Below are 27,912 nucleotides of genomic sequence, written 5' to 3'. Positions count from 1 at the left end.
ATCATCATCCTAGTCCTCCTCCTTATCATCATCATCCTCCTCCTCCTCCTTATCCTCATCATTTTCCTCCTCCTCCTGCTCCTCCTCATCACAATCATCCTCATCATTGTCCTCCTCCTCCTCCTAATCATTCTCATCATCAGCACCATCATCATAAGCAATTTCCACCTGGGATTAGATTAAAGTTCTTTATCTTGAATCTTGAATAATCCCCAGAATCACTATTACGCATGTCAACATCTTCATCCTCATCCTCATCATCATCAGGAGAGAGCCTGTAATATTCAAGGAACCCTTGAGGAACCCTTTCCTCATCATTATATTTATCATTAATATCATTACCAGCATCACAATCCTTTCCAACTGTCCAATCCAAATAATCAACAGCATCACTATTAAGCATGGCATCATCATCATCTTCCTCCTCCTCTTCCTCATCATCAACCTCAATCCTCCTCTACCATCCTCATTATTGTCCTTATCATCCTCCTCCTCCATCATCATCATCATCCTCTTCTTCTCTTCCTCTTCTTCTTCTTCCTCTCCCAAACCCCAGCCTGTTTCTGTTATTTCAGAGTGACTGTGTCAGACATCAACGTCTCTTCCTCTGCTTCTCGACAGACACAAATCAAATGTCATGTCGAATCTTACAGCCACGACATCCGACAACAACAAACACAAAAATCTGCTGAAGTTACACAGAGAACTGCGGCTTCAAAGGGTTTCCCTCAGCGACGGAACAGACGCTGTGGCATCCACATCTTTCCACACCATATGCGTACTAGCAATCACACACACACACACACAAACACACACACACACACCCACACACCCACGCAAACACACACACACACCCACACACACCCACACACACCCACACACACACACACACCCACGCAAACACACTGATCATGCATATTGAACTTGATATGCATGAAATCGATGTGTGTTCTCGGAAGAATGGAGCGATCCGTCTTTGGGGTGCGCTCATGTTCTGCCAGGCGGAGAAACAGATAAACAAAGTGTTTGGCTAATAAACTGAAATCAGCTTCATCACAATAACCTGCACACACACACACACACACACACACACTTGAATATTGATGCAGAGGGACAAATGTGTGTGTGTGTGTGTGTCTGTGTTTGGGTATGTGTGTGGGAGAAAATGGGGAGGATAAAAAACCTTTATCTGTGTTTTCCCAGCCTGCACATGAGGCGATATGAGTGTGTGAAAGCCGGAGCTGGTGGAAAAGATGGACAGAGAAAAAGAGAGATGGTCCAGTACAGAGGAAGAAACAGAATCAGATCATGGAGTCTTAACAGGATGGGAATTCACAGGGGACGACTCGATGTGTTGGCATTCTCGCCGCCTGACTCACGGCTTCATGTGGACTAGAACAAACAGACGGAATGGTACGCAGTAGAAGCTGGGGTTGATTTCTTTCTAGCCGTGATCGTCCATCCATTTACAGAATGTATATGGTGGAGAAATCTGATGTAAGCAGACTATGTTGAATCAGAGCACAGGGACAAGCAGCATCACTGAAACCCTTTATTCACATGACGGTTGTAATTGTCCTCAAAGTTGATGTTAGAAGCAGGAAAAATGGACAAGTGTAAGGATTTGAGTGAGTTTGACCAAAAGGGCCAGATTGTGATGGCTAGACCACTGGATCAGAGCATCTCCAAAACTGCAGCTCTTGTGGGGTGTTCCCGGTCTGCAGTGGTCAGTATCTATCAAAAGTGGTCCAAGGAAGGAACAGTGGTGAACCGGAGACAGGGTCATGGGCGGCCAAGGCTCACTGATGGGCGTGGGGAGTGAAGGCTGACCCGAGTGATCCGATCCAACAGACGAGCTACTGTAATCCTGGTTCTGATAAAAAGGTGTCAGAATACACTGCATGACGGGTCAGGGCTGTTTTGGCAGCAAAAAGGAGATATTTAGGCAGGTCATAATGTTATGCCTGATCGGTGTACATCTTTCTTTCATATTATTAGTGAAACAGAACAGAGGCATCATATGAGATTGGTTTTATGATCTTATGATTTCTTTTTAAAGCACTACAAACCAAGCTCCACGAGCCTTTATAAGCCTTTTCCAGTGGAGTTCATATAATAAAAAAGACTGATTATTTCTTTGAATATCAAAGCTGGTTGGAAATGGAAAGCATTTAATGGACAGCCAATAATCCTCACAATATCCTGAAGCTAATCGTCCACAGCGCTCGTTTCACTTATAAAAAAATCTCGCAGTGTACAGTACGGTGCTGAACTCGAGTCAAGGCCATTAATGAAAGCGACAAATAAAGCAGAAAGGAGCAGCGTGTGATTAACGTGACGCTGAAATGCAGGCGGATTTTTCATGAATGCTGCGGAGGTGATTACGGGCTCGAGGGAGTGTTTTTAACGTGGAGTGTTTTGTGTCCTGTGTCATGTCGAAGCTCAAATACAGCAGAAATATGCTTGATTTTTGAGCCGTACCTCTGAGACGACGTGTGGAGCCAGAGAGGAAGGATCGTCAACCCCTTACCAAAACACATCGTGATCTAGACGCTTTGATTTCAGCTCTGAGACCAACTGTGCAGGAGGAGGAAAGAGTAAGAGGCCGAGAGGAAAAAAGGAAGAAATCTTGTATGGAAGTCTTGTGGGTCTCTAGCAATGTGTGATCTGAGCCCTCTATACACCTGCTCTTTTCTCCACACACACACACACAGGGAAATGATGACGACATTAGTGATGAGGGAGTGTGAAACTCTAGTTACAGTTTCCTGAAAACATCTTATCACCACTGCAGCTACATTTCTAATCTGCTAATAATATATTCCACAGCTTCTAACACACTCTTCAACAACTAGTGACTTAACATTGCAGCTTAGCGTTCAGTAAACATCTGAAGATGGACTCACATCCAACACATCATCCATCTGTTCTGAGTAATCATCATTCTGTCTGATTATCCTACCAGTAATCTGTCTGTGTAGTCAGGTATCTGTACATCTATCCATCCATCCATCCATCCATCCATCCATTTATCAATCCACCAAACCATCCATCCATCCATCCATCCATTTGTCAATCCACCAATCCATTCGTCCGTCCATTTATCCATCCACCAAAGCATCCATTCATCCATGCATCCATCCATCCACCCATTCAGCCACCCAGCAACCCACCTATCCATCCATCCTTCTATCCACCCACCCATCCATCTGTCCGTCCATCCAAGTCTATCCTGTTGTCCATCCATTCAAACATCTATCCATCTATCAATCCATCCATTCATTTGTCCATCTATCCAAACAATCATATACCAATTTTCAGATCCATCCATCCATCCTTCCATCCATCCATCCATCCATCAATCTATTTGTCAATCCATCCCTCCATCCATCAATCTATTTGTCAATCCATCCATCCATCCATCCATCCATCATCAGTGTAGATTCAGTCAATCATCTGTCACTGCATGTATTCTTCCAGACATCCTTGTTAATTCAGCTGTCTCTCCTCCCATCCATCTATGGATCTGTTATATCCATCTTTCTTTTATATCTGTCCCACAGAGCAACCACAAAAACCTCTCACATCCCCCAAGACATCAGAACTGACCACAGCATTAAAAATGCATTTGCTGAAGAAACACTGGAATCGATGTGTGTAAGACATTAACTAGTAATCAGAGAGAAACGGCCTACAAGAGCTGCAGTGTAGCTTCACCTTCATTACGGAAGGAGCTGAACAATGAAGTCACAGAACATGAACACCACAAAACAGCTAAAGAAATGGACTCGGATCACTCCGACTGATCATCGTTTAACGGTTCTTCAGAAAGAATTCATAAGCACAGTGTTAATCATTTAAATTGGGTACATTTTTCGTGAGTATTTTACAGGTTATCCTGCATTATAGCCGAAGCCAGTGCTGTCTGATGCAGTAAGATCGATGAAGAAGATGAAATTTTCGGCAAGAAAAATCTCCCAAATGTGATGATTGAGACATACCTGACATGGATCTGGTGACAGCGCTCTCATACAGCGGCACCCCTTCTCCTGCATTATTGAAGGCCTTTAGCGAGATCACGTAATGGGAACTGGGCTCTGAAATCAGACAGAGAAAGAAACAGAGAGAGAGTGAGAGAGAGAGAGAGAGAGAGAGATTGGTTGGTTTAATCACTAAGGCAGCACACAATGGCCCTAAAAAGCCCTCACGTCAACACTCTTTTGTTCGTGAGGAGAATTTTCTGCTGGGATAAAAACCATTGAGCCAAAATTAATCATCTGGGGAAGAAGGTGTCAGGACCCGGAGGAGAAAAAAAAGAAAGGAAGAAGAGGGAAGTTTAGTGGCATGAGGCCAAGTCTTTTTGGCAGCCTCAGTGTGTGGATCAGGTGCAAGCTGAAATCCTGGGATCAACATGGTGTAACTGTGTGTGTGTGTTGTGTGTGTGTGTGTGTTCTCAGCATTACTTCTCTTTTTGACTTAATGCCCTCTAAGTTGGGGTCACTGCACTGTACTTCAGTCCTAGTGAGGTGTTTCAGAGGACTCAGTGGAGCACTGGAGAAATGACAAATGAATTCAAAGTGGAATTAATCTATGTATAAAAGAAATAGCAGTACTGAAGCCACAGTCATGGTCAGTTATGTTCGTTTAGATTAATTATTTAACTGAAAGCAGGTTACAGATATATATATATATATCTGTGATTTTATATATATATATTTTGCTCTCTCTCTGGATTGAGCACACTGTGCACAATTATTAGGCATTATTATGAGTATTTTGACCAAATCATCATTTTTAAGCATATTTTCCAAGTCCAAGCTGTATAAACATGAATGCTTATTGCCTTTAAGCATATCAGGTGAAGTGTATTTGTGTAATGAGGGAGGGTGTGGCCTAAGGAGATCAACACCCTATATCAAGGTGTGCATAATTATTAGGCAGCTTTTTTCCTCAGGCAAAATGGGCCAAAAAAGAGATATATCTGACTGTGAAAAGTCAAACATTTTCTTTCAGAGGGATGCAGCTCTCTTGAAATTGATTGATATTGGGGCATGATCACAGAACTGTCAAACGTTTTGTTGCAAATCACAAGAAATGTGTGTTGAGAAAAAAGATGCAAATGAACTACCAAAGATTTGAGAAGAAACAAACGTGAAGCTACTGGGAACCCGTTATCCTCCCAGTGCTGTCATATTCCTGAACTGCAACCTACCTGGAGTCCTGACCACCACAGAACACCATACGTCTGAAACATCAAGACTGGGCCAAGAAATATCTAAAGACAGATTTCACAAAGGTTCTTCTGACTGATGAGAGTGACTCTTGACAGACCGGATTGATGGGCATGTGGCTGGATCAGTAATTACACAGAGCTCCACTTCGACTCAAAGAGCAAGGTGGACAGGTATGGGCTGGTATTATTGAAGATGAGCTAGATGGACCATTTCTGGTTGAAGATGGACTCAAAATCAACTCCCAAACCTTTTTTAAAAAAAAAGCCTAAAAAGAGTTTAAAAACCTCTGTTTTTAAAAGACAGTGGTCTGCATCTTTCAAGAAGGCCATGATATTTATGTAGGACAATGCTCCATTGCATGCATCGAAGTACTCCACTGCGTGGATAGCCAGTAAAGGCCTTAAAGATGAAAGAATAATGACATGGCCCCCTTCCTCACCTGACCTAAACCCTACTGAGAACTTCTGAGAACCCCTCTTAAAGGGGTGATTTACAGTGAAGTAAAACACTACACCTCTCTGAACAGTGTCTGGGAAGCTGTGGTTGCTTAATAATTGCCTAATAATTGGGCACACATAGATATTCTCCTAAGAAAGCCAAAACCTCACTTTTACTTCCTTAAATATTCGGGTTTGAGGTGTTTTTTTTAACATTTTGGATTAACCGAGACCACTGTAGTTGTTCAATAATGAAATTAATCCTCAGAAATACAAATACAAAACAAAACCAATTGTCTGATATAAAAGGAAAGAAAACTGATCATTAATGATTAAGACTTAAAAGGTAACGGTTGTCATCATTCAGTCCCATTCAGTTAGTCGTTTGTCTGGACATTTTCTAAGCGAAGAATTTTATGTAGCTGGATCCCTGCTTGACGTCGTCTGTGCTCTCATGCTGAAAAGTGAGACAATAAAAAAAATCCTCCCTGAAATAACACACTCAGTATGCAGCCAGAGTAGAAGGCCGGCTAAAATGGTAAACTTTAACTGGAGTGAAACTGGAGTAAACTGTTGAACTCTCATGAAAATGTCACCTTTTAGCATAACCAAAACAAAATACAGCTACAATTCCAACATAATCACATCAACAAGTCCACAACATACAAAAAAATGGGTTTTTAGTTATTTTTCAGCTTTGACCTCTCCTTGGCACACATGTACACACAGCTGTGATTTCTATCAATGTGTTTATTACAGACACGTCAGGACTTTTCACACATTAAATGGAACGGAGACGGAGACAAAAAGTACGTTTTTAAACACAGAAATCACAGAAATACACACAGTAACTTTTCCATCTGAGCTTAGGTTTGCCCTTGCTAAATCTGCAAATAAGCTAGCTGCCCTTTGCTCTGTTTCTGTTTTCTTTAAAAAACACTTTTCCTCTTGGATAGATTCGGTTCAATATGGTTGCCATGGCAACCGGAGGATTTGTGTCAAATATTGATAAGGACACGGCCTTATAGGGTTTTTTTCCCTTTACACTAATGGTATAGCAGGAAGAGGTCAAATCACCCCAGGGTCAGGCGCTAAAAAGTGGAGAGAGAGAGATAGAGAACCTATAAAAATGCTATAAATCTGCCTCATTAACTTTTTTTTAGTGCAGATCACAGGTTAGGCTGTTTAAACAACTTTATGACCATTCACAACAGTTTTTCTTTCTCCTGCCTGGAAATGTTATGTACTGTTTAAATGAAAATTTAAAAATACACTTAGCTAATGGCATATTCCCAGTAACTTGTATTTTTTGTATTGACCAAATTTCAGTCTTCACTGACCTCACTGGTCCCAGTCCAATACAGCCCTCCAGTCTGAAACATAACTCTCATCCAGTCCAATACAGCCTTCTAATCGAAAACTGTCCAATCCTGTCCAAAACTGCCCTCTAGCCAAAAAATGAACATTTATGTGATTTGGCTGATGCTCTTATCCAGATCAACTTCCATTTTATTCCATATTTTATACAAGTGAACAGTTGGGGGTTAAGGACCTTGCTGAAGGGCCCAGCAGTGGGATTTAAATCACCAATCAGTAGTCCAACGTCTTAATCACAGAGCCACCATTTCCCCTCTAATCTAGCCCAAAACAGCCCTCAAGTCTAAAACCCCTATAGTCTAGTCATGCCCTCTGGTCTAGTTCAGTGCTCCAGTATTCCAGTCAAATATACTGTAGCTCTCCAGTACAAACTAATACAACATTATAGTCCCGTCCAATACGGCTCTCCAGTAATAGCCCCCCAGCCCCCAACCCAAAAAAAACCCCCTCCAGTCCAATCCAGCACAGTCCACTGGACCCTTTAGCCTGAACCAAACACAGCCCTCCTATCCAGTCAAATACAGTCTTCTATTTACATCTATGGCAGTTGTCAGACGCCCTTATCCAGCGCTCCCTTCTAAAGTTTCTAGCTATCGAATGCATCGATACTGGTTCACTGGGACACAGACTAAGAATATCATCAGTCTAAAACCCTCATGGAAGGAACTATTTTTTTCCATAATAAAAGAAGCTCTAGTTTAAGTGTTTCAGGAAGAGTTAGGTCTTCATCTTTCGTTTGAAGACAGACTTGGCTGTTCTGACATCTCGGGAAAGTTTACTTAACCACCCAGGGGCCAGAACCCAGGAGAGTCTTAATGCGTTCTTGCCTTGTACCCTGAGAGATGTTTGGACCAGATGTTGCGAGCAGTGCTAGAGGATCTGTGGGAGCGTGGTGCAGTGTGAGGAATGATAATAGCCCTTTGAGTCGAGGCCAAGACAGCCATCCAGTCCAGTCTAGGTCAGTACAGTTGTCTAATCCAGTCTAATACGATATAACAGTCCCATCCAGTCCAATAGAGCCTCACAGTCCTGTACAATACAGCCCTCTGATCCTGTCAAATGCTGGAATACAGAACTGCTAATTCGATTAAGAAAAGGTTTACATAGGAAAGAGACTGAGCTCCTTCTAACAGCATCAACCTGGATATCACCACGTCATCCTCTGTCACCCAATACAGCTCTCAGAATATTAAACAAGTACCTTAGAGAGACACATGTTCCCCTCAAAACATTTTCATTTTGAAATGACAAACAAGGCATCATATTAAAAACGGCATAAATAAAACATTAGCATGCCTTAACACAGAAAGTGTCTGTGTAAGCGTGCACTGGAAAGCTCGGCAAAATTCATTAAGGGTTCATTATCGCTCTGCTGAGTGAGGCTCTGTCTGAATATTAAAAGCCGGCAATTTGTTGTTGTCTCTTTTCAAATGCTAATAGCGGCAGGCTTTTTCAAATTGAATTTACACCCCACTTGTTTTGCTGCTACATTTATTCAGAAGCCATGTTGTAATGTCAGTCGAGGCAATGAAATAAAATAAAGTAGTTTAATGACTGAAAAGTAACCCGATGTGGAATAACCCCGCTACTACTATAACTACTACTACTACAACTACTTATAATAGCAATATAACACATCGTTCAAAAGTACATCATTAAAGAATTAAATACATCATTTTTTGTTTGCGCCATTAAATACTTTAGCAGGCAGCATATGAAAAGTTTGCTTAATTCTCATATTTATGTAACCTCTCAAATTGGTCACACTGGTAACTAGCTAAGATTAAGAAAAAAAGGAAAAACAATCTTAAGGAGAAAGAAAAGTCCTTAAAGAAAGTGTATTTATTACTAATGCTAGGTAAAGGTCAGGGAGAAAAGCTGTGTACATTAAAAAGATAATCTGCGACCATTTATCACTTTTATTGATCGTCTTCTATACAAGTATCCGAGTGTGTGCACGCTTACACACAGCTTCACTGTCCCAGGTTTCTGTGGACTTGCAACAATTTTCTCACAGAACATACACTACGTAATAGCCTGCAGCCTTTCAGCACTTTAATTATATAAATGATCTCCCATGAGACTGCAAGCAATAAGCATGAATAATATAAGTAGAATCAGGTCTGCCTTCACATTCAGGCTTCCTGAGCATATCCCCGAGCTCATTTTAGACAATCGCATTGACAATGACCACTGAACATGCCTATTAGTTAGCAGAGACAAACATATTTCCCAGTGTCAGCCTGCAACAGTCATCTCACCCACACCAACACACACATATATACACACTCACTCAAATACACCCAGTCTGGCACAGAGAGATAAAGGCAGCAGGGACGTATCCCATTAGCTTCTTGTATGCAGTGTATGAGCTGTGTAAATGAAGCTTGAGCAGCCATTCAATTTCTCTCAATTCAGCCCTCAATGAGGTCCAATACAATTCTCTGGTCAAACACAATCCTCTAGTCCATGCCTTCCAGTCTAATGCAGGATTCCAGACTAACCACTGTCCAATATTCACTACAAGCAACCAGTTCCATTCTGAACAGCCCTACAGTCTAAAAATCCCTCGTCCAGTCCAGCCCTCTAGACCAGACCAATTTAGACCATTCCAATATAGCCCTCTAGTTTTGTAAAAAATGAGACCAGTCCTCTTGCCAATGGTAGACTTTTTCAACCAGTGTTGAGTACAGTCCACTCCAATGTTCAATACAATCCACCAGTCCACAACTCAGCTACACAATCCAATCTAATACATATCCACCAGTTTCATATAACTCGCCAATCCAGTACAATCCTCTACTCTGTTGCTTTCTTCTAATGTAGATGTCCAGTCCAGTACAGTCATCCACTAAAAATCTGCCATGAAGTCCAATGTTCAATAAAGACCACCAGTCCAGTACAGCCCTATTTTCTGAAAGCACTCAAGGCTAATACAACCCACCACTCCAATAACTGCCCATCAGTCTAATTCAGCCCATCAGTCAAGTACTGCCCATGAGTCTAATACTGCCCATGAGTCTAATACTACCCATCAATCTAATAATGCCCATCAGTCTAATAATACCCATGAGTCTAATACTGCCCATGAGTCTAATACTACCCATCAATCTAATAATGCCCATCAGTCTAATAATACCCATGAGTCTAATACTGCCCATGAGTCTAATACTACCCATCAATCTAATAATGCCCATCAGTCTAATACTGCCCAGTCTAATACAGCCCACCACTCCAATACAGCCAATAAGTCTCATACTGCCCAGTCTAGTTCAGCCTACCACTCTAATCTAACCCATCAGTGTAATACTCTCCATATGTCTAATATAGCCCATCATATATCCCATCAGGTCGTACAAGCCCACCAGTTCATGAAAGCCCCTGAGGCTAATACAGCCCTAAATTTTACTACAGCCCATCAGTTAAATACAGCCCATCAGCCCATACACACCCAGCAGTCCATGAAAGCCCTTGAGTCTATTACAGCCCACAAGTTTTATACAAACCTTAATACAATATTCCAGTCCAGTCCAGTCCAGTCCTCTAGTCCAGTGCCATCAGTAGGTCCAATACAGAATTCCTGAATTCCAGTCCAGTGTTCACTACAGGTCATCAGTCAATATAAGCCTTCAATTCCCGTGTCCAGTACAACCATTTAGTCCAGTATAACCCTCCAGTCCAACACAGTTCAGTCTGCTAAAACCGGTGTCTGATACAGCTCTCCAGTCTGTCTAATGTCTAATACCAACCAAACCAGCAGCCATATAATTATGTCCATTATCTTGAGGTCTTACCTAAATTTTCAATGGAGTAGTAGCGCTGCTTGCTGTCCACTCGCACTGTGTCAGCATAGGGGCTCCCCACGCCGTAGCCAATGATGTAACCCCTCACCAAAATGTTGGGGTTCAGTGGAGGAGTCCAGCTCATGATGATGCTGTTGGGAAGTGGACGCACATGCAAGGAGCTTGGCTGGTTTGGAACCTGGGTCTCTGGAAGGCAAAGGAAAAAAATACAGTGCAGACCCAAAACACAGAAGCTGTACAACACTGCTCTATAAAAAGCAGCAAATACGTTTGTAAGAGTGTATGAAAATGATTATTTACTCTATACAGGTATTAAAAATCAATCAGCTCACAGCTAAGATGCCTGCCAAAAGACTCGCTAGCTATTTAGACCCTGTTACTCATAGACCCATCACACGCAATCGCTCCTGAGCGGCCCTGGGAACAAGCCTGGCATCAGACGTTCCCGCTAACATACTTGTTATGAGAACAGATTGGCAGCGAAGGCGTCCAAAAGAGCCTTGAAAGATGAAGCAGATTTGGAGGCAGCCCAAAACAGCTGCTGTGTGATCAGTAAGAAAGCTCGTCTCTCATTGAGACGGGGGGCTAAGGACAGCCCGCTAGCATTACCACTGCAGGCTAGTTCATTTGTTAGCCAAAATGTGCACTTTGCCAAATGTAATGAGCAAAGTAAACACAATGGAGCGATCAAGGTAGAATAAATATTTAATCGTCTTACATGTGCTGAAGGAAGGCAGCAGGGGGCAAATAGACGTTTTGATTATGCTTCTGCTCAGCCTCGGGGAGGCTAAAGCAGGAAACTGGAGTGTTTTGCGTGATTGTGTGTGTGTGTGTGTGTGTGTGTGTTATCTTGTGTACCATCAAGGTCATTTTCTGGCGTTTCGGCAGTGTACCATTCGCTGCTCGGGCCTGTACCATTGACCGTCATGGCCGCCACTTGGAAGCTGTACTGACTTCCTTTTTCCAGCCCTGTGAAAGACAAGCGAGGGAAAAGAGAAGAGAAAGAAAGAGAGTAAAATGCATGAGTGAGATAAAGAATCAGGAGATTAGCATGCAGGATTATAATTAGTAAACACCATCATTCAAGGCGGCAAGGTAAACAAGGTCTCACAGTCTCATCTAGATGGATCACCGTGCATTTCCATCATCGACTGAGATATAAAACAGCAATTATTCCAGTGGGGCGTAGTCGTGTCTGAATGCCCCAGAGTGTCAGGAATTAGCATAGCATGCACGAGCGCCAGCGTGAAATGAATCCCTTAGGAAATGGAAACGTAGCAAGATATCATCACGGGAATAATGGTTATGAATATTATATTCATTCCAGATTCAGAAACTCTGTTCAAATAAACACTGTCACATCAGGACGAGCTCCTGTGTGTGTGTGTGTGTGTGTTAGCGATCGCTCATCGTTCTCAGCGCCCTGGAGGCGGTGGATAAGACAACGCATCCTGTTTGTGTCGGTGTGCTTCACGCTGACCTTAACATGCTCTGAAATTCTGCTGAGGAAAACACAAATGATAATCTTCCGCAGTACGTCACACGAGCTGCACGATATCTGGCTAGGTTCTGGTTAGACAACCTGTTTGTGATTACCTTCGAATCGAGAGAATCTACAAGCTTTCTGTTACTCATAACACAGTTCAATAACATCCATGACATCCATCTTATAATACTAATATTGGACATAATTCCTGTCTCTAAATAAATATCGCCTCATCACAAGAGACTGTCATAGTTATTATTCTGAACATTTTTTTGCCCGCTTATCAGACCATCTGCTTTTCCTGTTGGGTTTAATGTCGGCTTATTGAAAGGAAAAAAAAAAGGATTGATGCGGAATTGCAGTAATTTTCCTCTCAATCTCGTTTTACTCTAGTTTTAAAAATGGACATATTGAAAAGATAAAACTGAGAAAAAATACCTTCATCTTAAACAATATGCCATACAATAAACAACTAATTCTATAATTATTAAATATTAAATAAATATTTATCAATTATATAAATTTTTTAATATATTTTTATTTTAATTTTTTTTATTAATTTTAAAAATTATTTTAGTATTATTTTATTTTATTTTATTTATTTATTTATTTATTTATTTATTTATTTATTTATTTATTTATTTTTATGTTAAAAAGAAAAAGAAAAAAAACCTGAAATATTTTTATATAGAATCCCTTGGATAAAACTGGCATTGTGTGTGTGCTTTTAAAAACCTTTATTCCATTCAGTACAGAAAACCACCAGGCCCCGGGGCTTTATTGCCCTTCACTGATAAAAGAACTCACACATTTTATTTCAAAGGCTCTAAAAAAAACTGCCTCTAAAAAAATACTGAAATGTAGATTTACAAATTAAATTTTGTTCATTTCAAACACTTGAAAATGATACGCTGCTGCTATTTATTTGAAGCTCGAATGACATCCGCCGGCATTAAAGGTATTAATAAGAAACAAAAGGATAGATGGAGTAAAAAATAGAGGAGAGAGAGAGAGAGAGAGAGAGAGAGAGAGACAGAAAGAGACAGAGCAAGAAAGGCAGCAAGAGAAAGAGAGAGAGAGAGACAGTAAGAAAAAGATACAGAGAGAGAGAGAGTGAGTGAGAGAGAGAGAGAGATAGAGACTGAGAGAGATACAGAGACAGAGAGAGACAGGATCAGAGAAAGACAGAGAGAGAGTGACAGAGAGAGAGATACAGAGAGAGACAAACAAAGAGAGACAGAGAAGGACAGACATAGAGAGACAGACTGACGGAGACAGAGAGAGACAAAGAGAGAGAGAGAGACAGAGACCGAGAGAGAGGGACAGAGACAGACAGAGAGAGACAGGGACAGACAGAGAGACAGACAGACAGACAGACAGAAAGAGACAGAAATAGACAGAGAGAGACAGACAGAAAGAGAGACAGGGACAGACAGAAAGAGAGACAGACAAAGAGACAGACAGAGAGAGACAGATGTCTCACCAGTGAACAGATACCACAGGTTGTTGGGTTCGATGGCCTCCTGCTCTCCTCTCCGGCCGGTTTTCCGGTAGCGGATCTTGTAGCCGGTGACGAAGCCGTTCTGCGTGTTGGCCGGAGGAGGCTGCCAGCTCACTTTAATACTCTGAAAGCCATGAAAAAGAGAAATTGCATGAAAAATGGCACAAATATTCTGCTTTACATCTCTGTCCTTAAACGACTGACTGAAGAAAATTCAAACAAACCAAGCAAAAAGACACAGACTGACGTTTAAATCCTTTTTTTAATTTTAATCAAATCTAGTACAAAAACACCACTTTAAAATATTTCATTACTTTGAGGTTTTAGTGGCTTATTTGTTATTAGAGAGAATAATTAGGACTGGAGGAACTGCATCCTTGTGCACTTTTCTCTACACACAGTCCCTGCTCTCAAGAAATATTTGAATGGCTTTTTCTTCCTCCCTTGATTACAACAGAAAGTTCTAGACTTTGTGAGAACTTCTGATCTAAAATAAAATCCTTCAGTGTTTTAACAGTGTGCCTGTGGTTTATCGAGCATGGAGGCAACATGTGGCACGGAGCTGAACTTCTCCTCCTGTAGCTGGGAGTGATCTGAGTGTAGATTTAAAGTTTACCCGTGCACTCTGCATTCCGTGTGTGTGTGTGTGTGTGTGTGTGTGCTGTAATTACACAGGGAAGAGCGTTTAATTGCTCAGCAAAGCGGAGGGGGAAATTAATTGCTTTGACAGGGTCTTTAGCATGGGCACAACAACAGCAGCCATGCAGAACTAGCACTTCATTTATGGAAAAGATCACCATGTAAACACAGCCTGCACCCTCCTGCTCTCTCTCTCTCTCTCTCTCTCTCTCTCTCTCTCTCCACTCATTCTTTTGCAAAGTTCTCTGTCACCTCAATAAGCAGAGTCAGGTCTGTGAAAACAGCTTGTATTGACCTCTGTGATGTGATTAAGTGTCCTTGAGGATGCAATTTCATCATCTAAAAGTTCACAGCGACTGGGAGACTTACAGACTGCACCTGAACATGAGAGGCATCGAGGCCACGCCTCCTTCTACATGACTGACAAGCAACAGCAGCAATGCCGTGAATGCACGACTACTTTATGATGAATGACAAGAAATGACGCCACACCTAAATTAGTGAAAATGAGAGAGGCCACACCTACTTTACTGTGATTTGCAGACAGAGACCACATCTGGGGCTGACAGAACAAGGCCACACCCACTTTTTCTTTGATTGACAGACATATAGTCCACACCCACTTTAGTGGGAATGACAGACAGAGGCCACACCTACTTTACTGTAACTGACAGACAGAGGCCACACCTACTTTACTATAACTGACAGACAGAGGCCACACCTACTTTACTATAACTGACAGACAGAGGCCACACCTACTTTACTATAACTGACAGACAGAGGCCACACCTACTTTACTGTGACTGACAGACAGAGGCCACACCTACTTTAGTGTAACTCACAGACAAAGGCCACACCCACTTTACTGTGACTGACATACATAGACAACACCCACTTTACTTGGGTTCAAAGACACAGGTCACACCCAGTTTACTATGACTGACAGACAAGCCACACCTACTGTACTGTGACTGACACACTAAAACCACATCTACTTTTATGTATCTGACAGACAGCGGCCACAGCTACTTCGCTGTGACCAGATAGAGGCCACACCCATTTCTCTGTAACTGACCAGACATGCTAAACTGATTATGTCAGGTACAGAGGCCTCCTTCACTGTGCCTAACAACAAGAGAAGCCATTTCCTTTCCCTGGAATGACATAAGCTGAGGCCACACCTACTTTACTGTGACTTACAGACAGAGGCCACACCTACTTTACTGTGACTGAGACACAGAGGCCACACCTACTTTACTGTGACTTACAGACAGAGGCCACACCTACTTTACTGTGACTGACAGACAGAGGCCACACCTACTTTACTATTTCTGAGACACAGAGGCCACGCTTACTACACTGAGACTGTCTGGCACTGAGGACACGCCTCCTTCAGGAACAGAATTTGCTACTCCTTGACTATGAATGAATTTACAGAAATTCGTCAATGAAAAGAGCTGAGCATACAATCAATTTTTTTGATTCACAAATGAATCATTACACTGGGGCAGACCTGCTACTGGGAAGCGGCTACGCTTATTAATTGACCTTTGCAAGCACCCTAAAGCTCGGTGCGGGTTTCCCTGCACAGGAATGCTATCATATGTTTAGCAAATGTCACCGCGGCTCAGCGGCGGTTGCCGTTAATGCCAGCTGCCTGGTGTACGAGGGGGATGGCGGTCGTGGTAGTAGCGGTGGCGGCCTTGCCATCTGCAGAGGAGGGGAACCCGCCCCCTGAGCAAGCCTGTTAACATGCAAATAAAGCAATTAAAATTCATGCCATGCTGTTCGCAAAAACACGTAAAGTACACCGCGGTAGTCTAAGTCCTGCAACCATTTTTATTTGTCGTATTTTTTCCAGCAACCCATGTCCATCAAATGCTATCCTGTCTACAAACCACGTCTCCACAGGATACAGATGCACCGCTGAAAGACCCGTCACTGGCCCACAGTATGTTTCTCAATAAGCTGTCAACTGCACTGGCTAGCTCATTCATTAGCTAAAGTAGGTGTTGCTTATTCGGTTAGCACCGTGCGCTAGGCCTGTTGATGAGGATGAATTCATTAACATTTGCTGGCACCTGTTCTCCGGGTTTGGGATGGTTTTCTTAATTGATTACAGCGGGTCACACAGACGTGTGTGAGTGTCTGAGTGTGTGTGTGTGTGCGCCAGAGATACCGAGAGCCATTAAAGTAGAAACTGTGAGTGTCATTTTGGCATGGTCTGGCTAATTATCCCGTGTTGAACAGAGCAAATCAGCTTGGAGCGGCGTGGAACCCATTTTCCACTGGCATGTGCATTTGGTGAAAGAGAGAGAGAGCGAGAGAGGAGGGACGGAGGAATTACTTTCGGAATTTGGACATAGCTTTAACAAGTTCTTTCCGGCTCAACGTCCGTAGCACTTCCCCACTTATTTTAGTTTATTTATTTATTTAAGGGTTTACCGTTCAATTCCATCGCCCGCTCTGTTACTCGGCTGCCTCTGATCGTGTCCGTGCGAGCTAACCAGTGATGACTGCTGTCAAAACACTCTCCGAGTTCATTCATCATCCCCTGGCGTAAAAAACACGTCCCGTCCTCGTTCGCACCGCGCCACGACGCCGATGCATAAAACCTGCCTTTACAGTGCGATATGAAACGTCTACGGCTTAATTCAACAGCTGAAAGGATCAAAGGCGCGTTACGGTGAGCAAAAGACTCGGGAGAAGTTGGCGTCTGAAACCCGAGGCTCGTCTTTGAAGGCCGTGACATCGATTCCTGCAGTGATATTTTATAGAATAGATTCTAAAACGTATGCTGCTTATAACGCATTATGAATACAGGAAGCGTTACCGTGTTATTGTGCGTCAGGGAAATGGATCTTAATGCAGACTGGGTGCCAATAATTATTGCTAATAACTCGTGGAACATTGTAGCAGCTAGAAACAGTAGTTCCTTTCTTTCTTTCTTTTTTTTTTATTTTGTAACATGAGAAAACAAAAAATCTCCTCACTGAAAACATCACTATATCAGTGATGATGAATAAGAAAGAAACCTTTATTAATCCCTGTTACTATAGAAACGATACTAATACAGCAGATGTTACTGTCAGAGCGGCTGTTATGGGAAATAAATCAACACCTTCTGACCAATCAGATTTCAGAATGCAGCGATGACATCACAACGTTATGCTGAAGCGGAGGAGATGAATCCCCTACTACTGTAACTGACACACAAAAGCCACACCTACTTTACAGTGACTGACAGAGGCCACACCTATTGTACTGTGACTGGTAGATAGTGGCCACACCTACAAAACTGTGATTGACAGATAGAGGCCACACCCACTTTACTGCGAGTGACAGATATAGAGTCTGCAAACACTTTACCTAGATTCAAAGATACAGGCCACACCTACTATGACAGACAGGCCACACTTACTGTATTGTGACTGACACCCAAAGGCCACACCCACTTTACTGTGACTGACAGACAGAGGCCACACCCATTTTTCTGTAACTAACCAGACTTCATAACATGTATATGTCAGGTACAGAAGCTTCCTTCACTGCGCCTGACAACAACGGAAGCCACATCTCCTTTACCTGGAATGACATAAACTGAGGCCACTCCTACTTTACTGTGACTGACAGAGAGTGGCCAAACACATTTCCCCTGTGACTGACAGACAGAGGCCACACCCATTTTTCTGTAACTGACCAGACATGCCATGTACAGAGGCCATGCCTCCTTCACCAGGCCACCCCTGCTTTCCTGAGACACAGAAGGCACGCCTACTACACTGAGACTGACTGGCACCAACAGAGAGACCACGCCTACTTTACTGAGACTGACAGGAATATAATACATGCTCTGTTCTGTAGGCTTAACAGTAAAAGAAGCCACACCTCTGTTATGCATACTGGCCACGCCTCCTTGATTGAAATTTACATCACAACGTTATATCCTGCTGCAGAATCGCAGGAGGTGAAACCGCACTGAAGCAAAGACGCTAGACTTTAATGTGAAAAAAAAAAAAAATTTCCAAAGCACAACAGGGGCGCTCTTACTTTTGAACCATGCCGACTTTCAGCACTTTTCATCATCCAGTTAGCGGTAAACTCACCTGAGAGTTCACGTCCCTGCAATCGCTATTGTCAACCAGATTTGACACGGCAGCCAACGAATCGTATATATATGTGTGTGTGTGTGTGTGTGTGTGTGTGTGTGTGTGTGTGCGTGTGTGTTTTATTCCTGAAGGTCTCTTTTTTTTCCTTTTCCTCCGAATGAGTGGCTTATTTCATACCGGGCGGAAAATTACCTTGGGTCTCTCCGGACCTCAACTCTATCAGTGTCCCTGCTTACCGCTCCTACAGAAAGTCTCACTGAGGCCTGAACTTTGTTTTCGACTGGAGTTCTTGTTAGAAGTCGCACCATCACCAAAGAAACATGTTTATTTTTATCGCTTGTGATCTGAAAGACTCTTTTTCTTTCTTCCTTTCACGCTCACGTCCTTGATGCCCGTAAATATCCTCCGTTTCAAATGGGGTCTTCGGAGAGCGTTTATTCCGTGTCTCGTTTTGGGATTAATAACACAATGGCTCAATGCCGGATTCCTGAGATGTAACATGGAATCTCTACATCACACGCGGTGCTTAACTCGATAGTTACTGCTTTCAAGCCGAGATCAATAAGGGGATGTATGTGAGCGAGGGCAGGAGGAAGCCTCGGCTGATGAATGTGGAGGGAGTTTAGCGTGAGACGTGAGCTGAATCTTTACACGCTGAACTGCTCGAACCACCGACAACTCTGTTTAATGCCACGATCAGGCTGTGTGTGTGTGTGTGTGTGTGTGTGTGATGTACTTATTGCACTTATTCAACTCAAAAAAGTGTGAAATTTTGAACGCTTCATGAACTTTGCAACTTTGCTTATGCAAAATAGGAAGATGTTAAGCTACTCATGTTGGCCTCTAACCAACTGAACATTTAACTACCCATGTGATCCTCTAACTACCCATGTTAGCATCTAACTACCTATGTGATCATTTAACTACCCATGTTAGCATTTAACTACCCATGTGAGCCTGTAACTATCCATGTTGGTGTCAAACTGCCCAGGTGAGCATCTAACTCCATATGTCAGCCTCTAACTACCCATGTGAGCATCTAGCTACCACATTAGCCTCTAACCACCCATGGTGGCATCTAACTACCCAAGTTAGCATCTAATGACCCAGGTTAGCATCTAACTCCTCATGTGAGCCTCTACCTACCCATTTGAGCATCTAACTAACCATGTTGGCCTCTAACTACCCATGTGGGCATTTAACTATGCATGTTGGCCTCTAACTACCCATGTGGGCATTTAACTATGCATGTTGGCCTCTAACTACCCATATGAGCATCGAACTCACCATGTTGGTCTCTAACTCACCATATTGGCCTCTAACTACCCATGTGAACATCAAACTACCTATGTTAGCCTCTAACTACTCATGCAAGCCTCTAACTACCCATGTGAGCCTCTTTCTATTGACATTAGCAGCTTGTGGATTGGCTGCTAATGCAGAACACTGATGTTAGCACTGAATCACTGTTTTAACTTGTTGCTGCACTTCCTACAAGCCAGTATCCTCGGTTTAATTTTAATGTCAAACTATTTCAGCTTATTAAGTTTAGAATTTATTACATTATAAGCTAAACAGAACAAGTTAGAAATAAAGCCAATAAACATCTTCACCATGTCAATGATTCCACAGTTTTATCTGGACTATCTGCACCTAAGATCAGGTGAAACATACTGTAAAAAATCCGAGCAATCTGAGGCCCTGTGATGTTTTTTTAATGGTCCTGGCACCGAACTACGCACTAAATGTGCAGAAGGTTTGGCGGTGTGATCTTCACCTCTTCCTGAACCGCGCGCTACGGATACGAGAGAAACTCCACGACTCCCAGCTTCCCGCCGAGCCCGAGCTCGTTAACCGGACCATTAGTTGGGAAGTGTTTGTCCCGCGGTGTGATATAGACTCTCGGTGTCTGATTTAAACCCCACACCAGCCACTCTTTAATAAACGGATGGGAGTTTCGGCTGTTCCGACCCGTCCCGCTGATGACTGGTGAGAGCGTTTTGAGCGATTATGGATAGAGCCATTTGTGTCAGCACAGATGTAGTAGGCCGCGTCGTGCCGCTCCGCCTCGGCTCCCTCGTCACCTCTTTTATAGGAGCAATCCATCTGATTCCATCTATTAACAACCTTTTCCCCAAGGTAGCAAACGATGCGCAAGTGGACAGTTTCATTTTCTGCTGAAAAATGAAAATGTTTTCTTTCTTAAACGTGCCCTCACTAAGCATGATGCATGGTCAGAATAAAAAAATAGAAAAAAAAAGAGCGTGTCATTGTAGCTCTGGTTATGTCTCTCGCATATCAATTTTCCTGACGTCTCTATCTCTCTTTCTCTCTCTAAGAATATCTACTTCGAAATCAAAGGCAGATCTCTACGATAAATCCCGGACAGATGTCAGTCGTCCGTCAGACGGCGAGCGAACGTGGCGCTCGTCCGGTCCGCACCGTACCCTGGGACGAGATGAGAGAGGGCGGGATTCATTTCTCATGCAAATTCATTCACGGCACGGCGTCGACAGACAATGGAAGCCCATTTCCTCTCATAAACGCCGCTTTATCAGCCGCCTCAGACTGAGCGCTCTCAATACCGCCTTTGTGCTCTTCCTCACGCAGAGACGTGCTCAGGGACCCGAGCGCACCGGAGGGAGGGAGGGAGGCAAAGCGCCCAACACGGCTCTAATCGAAAACCTGCAGCACTCGGATGAAGGAATTCCACCAAGTCGTCTGCAACTCGATGTAACGGCTCCGGTGTGTTGGAGAAAAGAAATGAAGGAAGGAATTTTACAGAAAGAAAGAGTGTCACTGATGCCACTGTTTATGGATTGCTGCGACTTTTATAATAAAATGTTGTCCGTCAGTCCAGACGTCCATATTTTCACGTCCATATTTTGTGCAGCGGAGCTACGTCATAATCGTCTCAAATGCAAACAGATCTTTTTTGGCATTGTGCAAAATGTCAGTTTTAGAAATAACATCGAAAAATAAACTGAATAAACAAACACAGCCAAAGAATGAAAATTGCAATAGTTATGGAAATGACAATACGGACCAAACCATTTACGAAATAGGTGCTGCATCACAACACTTGACTCTCACGGATCCCCTGATTACCAGGACCTGGGACAAACAGCTTTCACACACAGGGATTATTCCCTCATCCACATCATTTTAGTCACATTGAATCTTCCAAAAGTGGGCTTCTCAGATACAGAGACTTGAGCATGTAGAACATGAGACTGCTGGCTGAGAACATTTTCCGTACTGACGAGTAGGAATTTCAAGTTGAGGGTGCATTTCCTGTCGTTTTTCCCAGTTGCAGGTGTGAAAATACAAGCAAACATTGTTGCCTTTGAATTCAGGAGTTACATGATGATGCACGAGTTAAGAGGAACAGCCATCACCTAGGCTGGAGATTAACAACAGTGTTGACTCTTCATGTCAAGTAAATCTCCTAATATGGCAACACCGACCTCCTGTAATTCCTGTAAGCCGGATAATCCGGACTCGAAATGAAGGGTAATTCAAGAGCACAGCATTAAAGCACATCATACAACCTGCTTATATCAGATTTACATATATATATATATTAATTACAGATAACAGACATGCACACTTCTTCTAATCTTTTTACTAGTCAGTTTAACACCTTACTTCTTTTCAGTGTTCAGCTCATTAAGAGGGTGAAAAGTTCAGACTTTTAAAACTTTCACAGATTTGGAGGTTTGGTTTAGACTTAAAAGCCGCCGCATTTGGAAGTTTATATCGGACCTTTAAGCTGATTTGGAGTTCGCTCAGAAGAATTAGCGTGTAATCTGTACTAATCCAGTCGTCCTCCACAAAGACAAAACACAAGTCTTTTACGTGCTTCGCTTTTTAGAAAACTGGAAAGACCTCGTGCACACAGGGCTCTTTAATGCTGGAAACCTTTCCTCAGATCTCTCCTGAACCTCCATAAACATCCCGCTGTCGCTGATCGAAAAGGGAGAGGGAACGGCCGGCGGCTTTATTGCCACTAACCGAGCACCTGAGGGATGAAGACGTTACTCACCCGTGAGTAGATCACTTCTAGAGAGATGTTCTGGGGAGGAGCACTCGGAACTGTGGAAGGAAAGAAGACGAAGGTGATGAGAGAGGAGTTAAAAATACGGGGAGGTGCTGATGAAGGGAAAATAATCAACAAAGTGTGTGGAAATGTTTGTTTTTTTCTTATAACACAGCAAATTTGATGAATTAAACATTTGATTTAATTATAGTTATAGTATTTAACAGTAATCTAAAACTAAACCACAAACTCTAAAAACTAAACTAAACTAAAACAAAAGCAGCTTGTTTCATTACCGAGAATCCACAAAACCTCTTCTTATTATTCATAAATCCTAAATAAACTACACCTGAGTGGGCTGTTACCATAAAAACGATGTCAGATCATATAAAGCACAGGGTTAGGGTTTAACAAATTTGTCTTATAGGAAAACCTTATAGTCGAAGCGCCCTGACCAATCAGAATCGAGAACTCAACAGCGCCATAGAAATAATACAGATTAGCGTACGTCTTTGTGGGTCATGACATCACGTGACCCAGTATGAACTAAAGACTAGCCACGCAGGACAGCAGGCAGGCCGCTCGATAGGCCGAGTCTGTGTAAGCTGTTATTGGATTAGCTTTTGGCCTGAGGGAACTTCCTGAAGCGGTACATCGGTAATCAATTAGCAAATAAGATAGACATTAATACAAATACATTTGTGAGCTTTCCTGTTCTTTGATGCTCTTTGGATTGATCCGTTGACGCGTGTTTACCGTATGAGCGGCTCGGCCCGGAAATACCAAGCTTATACGCTCCGAAAGATCGATAAATCAATTCTAGTGACTCACTGAGCACACAAATACACACACATACACACACACATCCATGGCTTTCATTTTCATTTCCAAAATTATGCTAAAATTATTTAAAAAATGTTTTATTTCTTTACCATTTCAGCTGCTTGAACACACCTCATAGCGTGTTCGGTAACCAGTGTGTGCTCACTACAGTCTATAACATTCATTTATTTTCATTTCAATTAATTTTTTTTTAATTACAAAACATGCTTTCTTTACCTTTTGTATTGCCCAGCAATATTTATCCAGAATTTTAAAAAGAATATGTGAAAATATTGTGAGATTGAAAAGGGTTTAGCGGCTTGTGTTTCTTAAATGGACTTTTAATTATTTTATTTTTTTATTATTATTTTTATTTATTATATATTTTTTTAATTTATTATATTTTTATATTTTTACTTTAGATTAATAATTTTTATATTAATATTTTATATAAATATTTTAATATTTGTCATATTAGTTCATCCATTAACTTGATTCTTTTTGCCTTCCAATATTGAAATATTTAAAATTAAAAATTCTGATCATTTCTGTAATAAAAAAAATTCTAAAAGTTTTTAAAAATGTTTAGAAAATGTTCTGTAACAAATTATGATATATAAATAAATAAATAAATAAATAATTTATTTAACTGCTTTTTTTTCATTTTCTGCCTATAAAATCTTCTGACTCCTTTAAGAAACAACATCACATTTTTCTAATTCAATATTGCAGAGATGACATGAGGTCGATAAGGAGTTATTTTAACAGTCAGCTGCAGTGTAGTAAGCTGTAGGCTTATTAGTAGTTTTCATTATAAATTTTAAATAGAAATAAATAAAAAATTTTATATATAAATATATTTCATTTTTTACACATTAAATGCAAATGAAATCAATAATCAAAAGCAGCTACTAGACTATTAGATAAGAAGTGTGCTATAGGATGGGGGGGATATGTCAAAGATATCATATGATATTTGAAAACATTTCTAAGATGATCATATAACATGATATATATATATATATATATATATATATGTATATATATATATATATATATATATATATATATATATATATATATATATATATAAAGAAAAAACACTCATAAAATCAGCTTGTACTCTACCAAAACAAATTAAGGCTGTGAAGCTGGAGAAAAAAACACCTGAGCACAAGAAAAATATATTGTGACATCATTCATCAATATATACATATTGTCAATATCACAGAAACATTTTAAAATACACTTCATTTCATACATTTCTGATAGCATTTTACTTTAAAGTGACATTTTTCAGTGAACATGAATAGTTCTCTCAGGCTGTCACGCGTATTTAACCAGCGTTATGTCTTAGCTGTAGCAGCTCCTGCTCTTGCGTTCACTGTAATTTGCAATTTTCTGTCTAACCCGGTGCGTATCAGGTTGGTTTTATTGTTCCGTCAGCCTCGGGGCCTTCAATTGGTTGCTTTAATTAACAAGCAGCATTTCGTTAATGAGCTTCCACCTTCACCTGCTAATTGTTATTGTGTGACGACTTCGCTGCCGCGCGTCCTCCGACGAAACAATCCTGCAGTCTGGGATTGTGCCGTAGTGCCTGTGTTTGTGTACAGTGTGTTTAGCGACTCTTCGGGGTGTGTAGTGTGTATTTCTGATGAGTACAACCAGACCGGTAATTACCTCGTAGAAGGTAGTCGTAAAAGAAAGAGAGACGGGGAGGGAGTTGCGGCGTCGCACAATTTCATTAGTGAAACACAGGGGGCCTTTAATTAAGCAGGAAAATGGGAAAGGCAGGTCTCGCGGCTCATTTGAAGCTTTCGCTGGCGTTTCACTAATGCGAGCTGACAGACAATAAATTCCCGCAGCCTCTTAGTGCACACTGAAGTTAATGCAAAGAGACAATCTGGCCGACGAACAAGTATCAAGGCCACTGTTCCAAACAGACCCATGACAGAGAAATGTATGGGAAGGAGAGACGTATGGAGATGTAACTCCAAGATCATAGTAGGACTGAATGACTGAGGAAGGGATGGGTTAGATAAGGAAAGAAAGAGAAATGATGAGAGGATAGAGAGATGTATGGAGAAGAAGCTAGACATGGAGAGATGATGGACAGATAGACAGGGCTGACTAAGGGATAGAGAAATGGTGAAATAGATGGAGAAAGCGATAGAGGAATGGGGAGATGATGGAGAAACAGACTTGGGTGATGAGTAAGGGCTAATAATCAGAAATGAGAAAAATGAGAATTATTTTTAAGTAATTACAAGTTATTTAATAAATTTAGTTATTATTTATTATCATTTAAAGTTATTACAAGTCTGTAATGGGAAACAGACTTGGGTGATGAATAAGGGATGCAGAAATAGTCATGGGGTGATGAAATGGATGGAGAAAGAGATAAAGGAATGGGAGGATGATGGAGAGATGGATGGGGAAATAGTACAGAAATAGGGAGATGATGGAGGTAGACATGGGTGATGAGTAAGGGATGAAGAATTGAAGAAATGGATAGAGACAGAAATATAGGAATGCTGGGATGATGGAGAGGTGTTTGAATACAAAGCTGGAAGTGGGGAGATAAAGGACAGATAGATGGTAGAGAGATGGACAGAGAAAGAAAGACAGCAATGGGAGGATGATGGAGAGACGGATGTGGAAAGAGTACGGAAATGGGAAAATGACGGACAAATTGATTGGGTAATGAGTAAGGGATGAGGTGAGAGTCGTGTGGAGATGAAGAAACGGATGGAGAAAGAGATGGCGGATGATGGAGAGGTGCTTGAAAGCAGAGCTGGAAGTGGGGAGATGATGGACAGACAGATGAAAAGAAAGAAATGGTAGAGAGATGGACAGAGAAAGAGAGACAGCAATGGGAAGATGGAGAGATGGATGTGGAAATAGTACAGAAATGGGAACATGATGGAGAGATAGACTTGGGTGATGTTCAAGGGATGAAGAGGTGAAGAAATGGATGGAGAAAGAGATAAAGGAATGGGGGATTCTGGAGAGGTGTGTTAGGACAAGGCTGAAAATGGGGTGATAATAGACAGATAGGTGAAGAGAGCGAGAGAAAGAGATGGGAAATGGTAGAAAGATGGAGAGAGAAAGAAAGACAGCAATGGGAGCATGTAGATGTGGAAATAGTACAGATTTGGGGGAGATGATGGAGAGATAGACATGGGTGATGGGTAAGGGATGAAGAAATGGATGGAGACAGAGATTCAGGAATGGGGGGCTGATGAAGACAAAGCTTGAAATGATGAAGAGTTGAGATGAAGACACATGTTCTTCTCTAAAGAAACAAATCTCCCCTTAACTTTGTCACCCCTCTGTATTTACGTCATGTCTGAGAAATAATCAGAAAGAATGGTTTCCCCGCTGTGATGTTTCGGGGTTTTGAAGTCGATGCTTCTGTAGAAACACAAACATTCTTCAGTTTCAGCCGGTCTGCAGGATCAGAGCACCTGATCTAAACAAAAAAAAAGCCTCTCATCCAAATCACAGGCTGAGAGCGAGTGAGAAAATCAGCAGGAGGAGAAGTGGAGTCCAGCAGGAGAAGAGCAGCAGAACGTAGAGTGATGGAGGAACGAGTGCAGTGATGTGAACCGAATGCAGAGTGGACGCTCTTAAAACTCTCCAGGAAAAAATGCCCGTCCTGAGACACGAAAAGGTGAAGAAGGTGAAGAAGGCAGGCTGCTGGACGTTCTGATTTGTTAGGAGCAAGCTGCCTGAATGTCAGCTTTCTGTCTCACTCTCCATCTGTCTGTCTGTCCATATCTATCTGCTTGATGTTCTCTGTCTGCCACTCAGTTTCCTTTGTCTAGCTGTCTGTCTATCAATTTGTCTGTCTGTCTCACTCTCCAGCTGTGTGTCTGTCTGTTTTCTCAGACTGTCACTCACTCACTCACTCTGTCTGCCAATCTGTCTATCAATCTCTCTGTCAAACTGTCTGTCAGTCTGTCCGATTCACTCTCTCACTTACTGTCTGTCAATCAATCTAGCAGTCTGTCTGTCTCACTCTCTATCTGTCTGTCTGCCTGATCTGCCACTCACTTTCCTCTGTCTGACTAGCTGTCAATCAAGCTATCAATTTGCCTGTCTGTCTCACTGTCTGTCTGTCGTACTCTCCATCTGTCTGTCTGTTTTGCTCTATCTGTCACTCAACTTCTCTGTCTTTCAATCAATCTGTCTGTCTGACTTACTATCTGTCTGTCTGTCTCACTGTATATCCATCATTCTGTCTGTCTGACTCAGTAACTGTCTGTCTGTCTGTCAGTCTGTCTGTCTGCCTAACTGTACATCCATCAGTCTGTTGGTCTGTCTGACTCAGTAACTGTCTGTCTGTCTAACTGTACATCCATCAGTCTGTCTGTCTCACTCTACATCCATCAGTCTGTCTGTCTGACTCACTCTCTGTCTGTCTGTCTCACTTTACTTCTATCAGTCTGTCTGTCTGACTCAA

The 27,912-nt window shown here is 41.9% G+C and overlaps 1 protein-coding gene across 4 annotated transcripts in view; it reads right to left on the bottom strand.

The window, feature by feature from the left end:
* The window catches only part of dcc (DCC netrin 1 receptor), a 258,746-nt gene that overhangs the window by 52,066 nt on the left and 178,768 nt on the right, over positions 1–27,912 (bottom strand). For all 4 annotated transcript variants that reach the window (XM_058383550.1, XM_058383551.1, XM_058383552.1 and 1 more), the window contains exons 12-16: positions 22,632–22,681; positions 13,821–13,962; positions 11,710–11,820; positions 10,843–11,037; positions 4,002–4,097 (exon numbers count right to left, since the gene is read on the bottom strand). In XM_058383550.1, coding sequence (XP_058239533.1) covers positions 4,002–4,097; positions 10,843–11,037; positions 11,710–11,820; positions 13,821–13,962; positions 22,632–22,681 — 594 coding nt within the window. The remainder of the gene's footprint in view (positions 1–4,001; positions 4,098–10,842; positions 11,038–11,709; positions 11,821–13,820; positions 13,963–22,631; positions 22,682–27,912) is intronic.

The sequence above is a fragment of the Hemibagrus wyckioides genome, linkage group LG28 (assembly GCF_019097595.1).
Source record: "Hemibagrus wyckioides isolate EC202008001 linkage group LG28, SWU_Hwy_1.0, whole genome shotgun sequence".
NCBI classification, from domain to species: Eukaryota; Metazoa; Chordata; class Actinopteri; order Siluriformes; family Bagridae; genus Hemibagrus; species Hemibagrus wyckioides.
The sequence above is the reverse complement of the archived record's forward strand: the minus strand, read 5'-3'. Positions and strand labels throughout refer to the sequence as shown.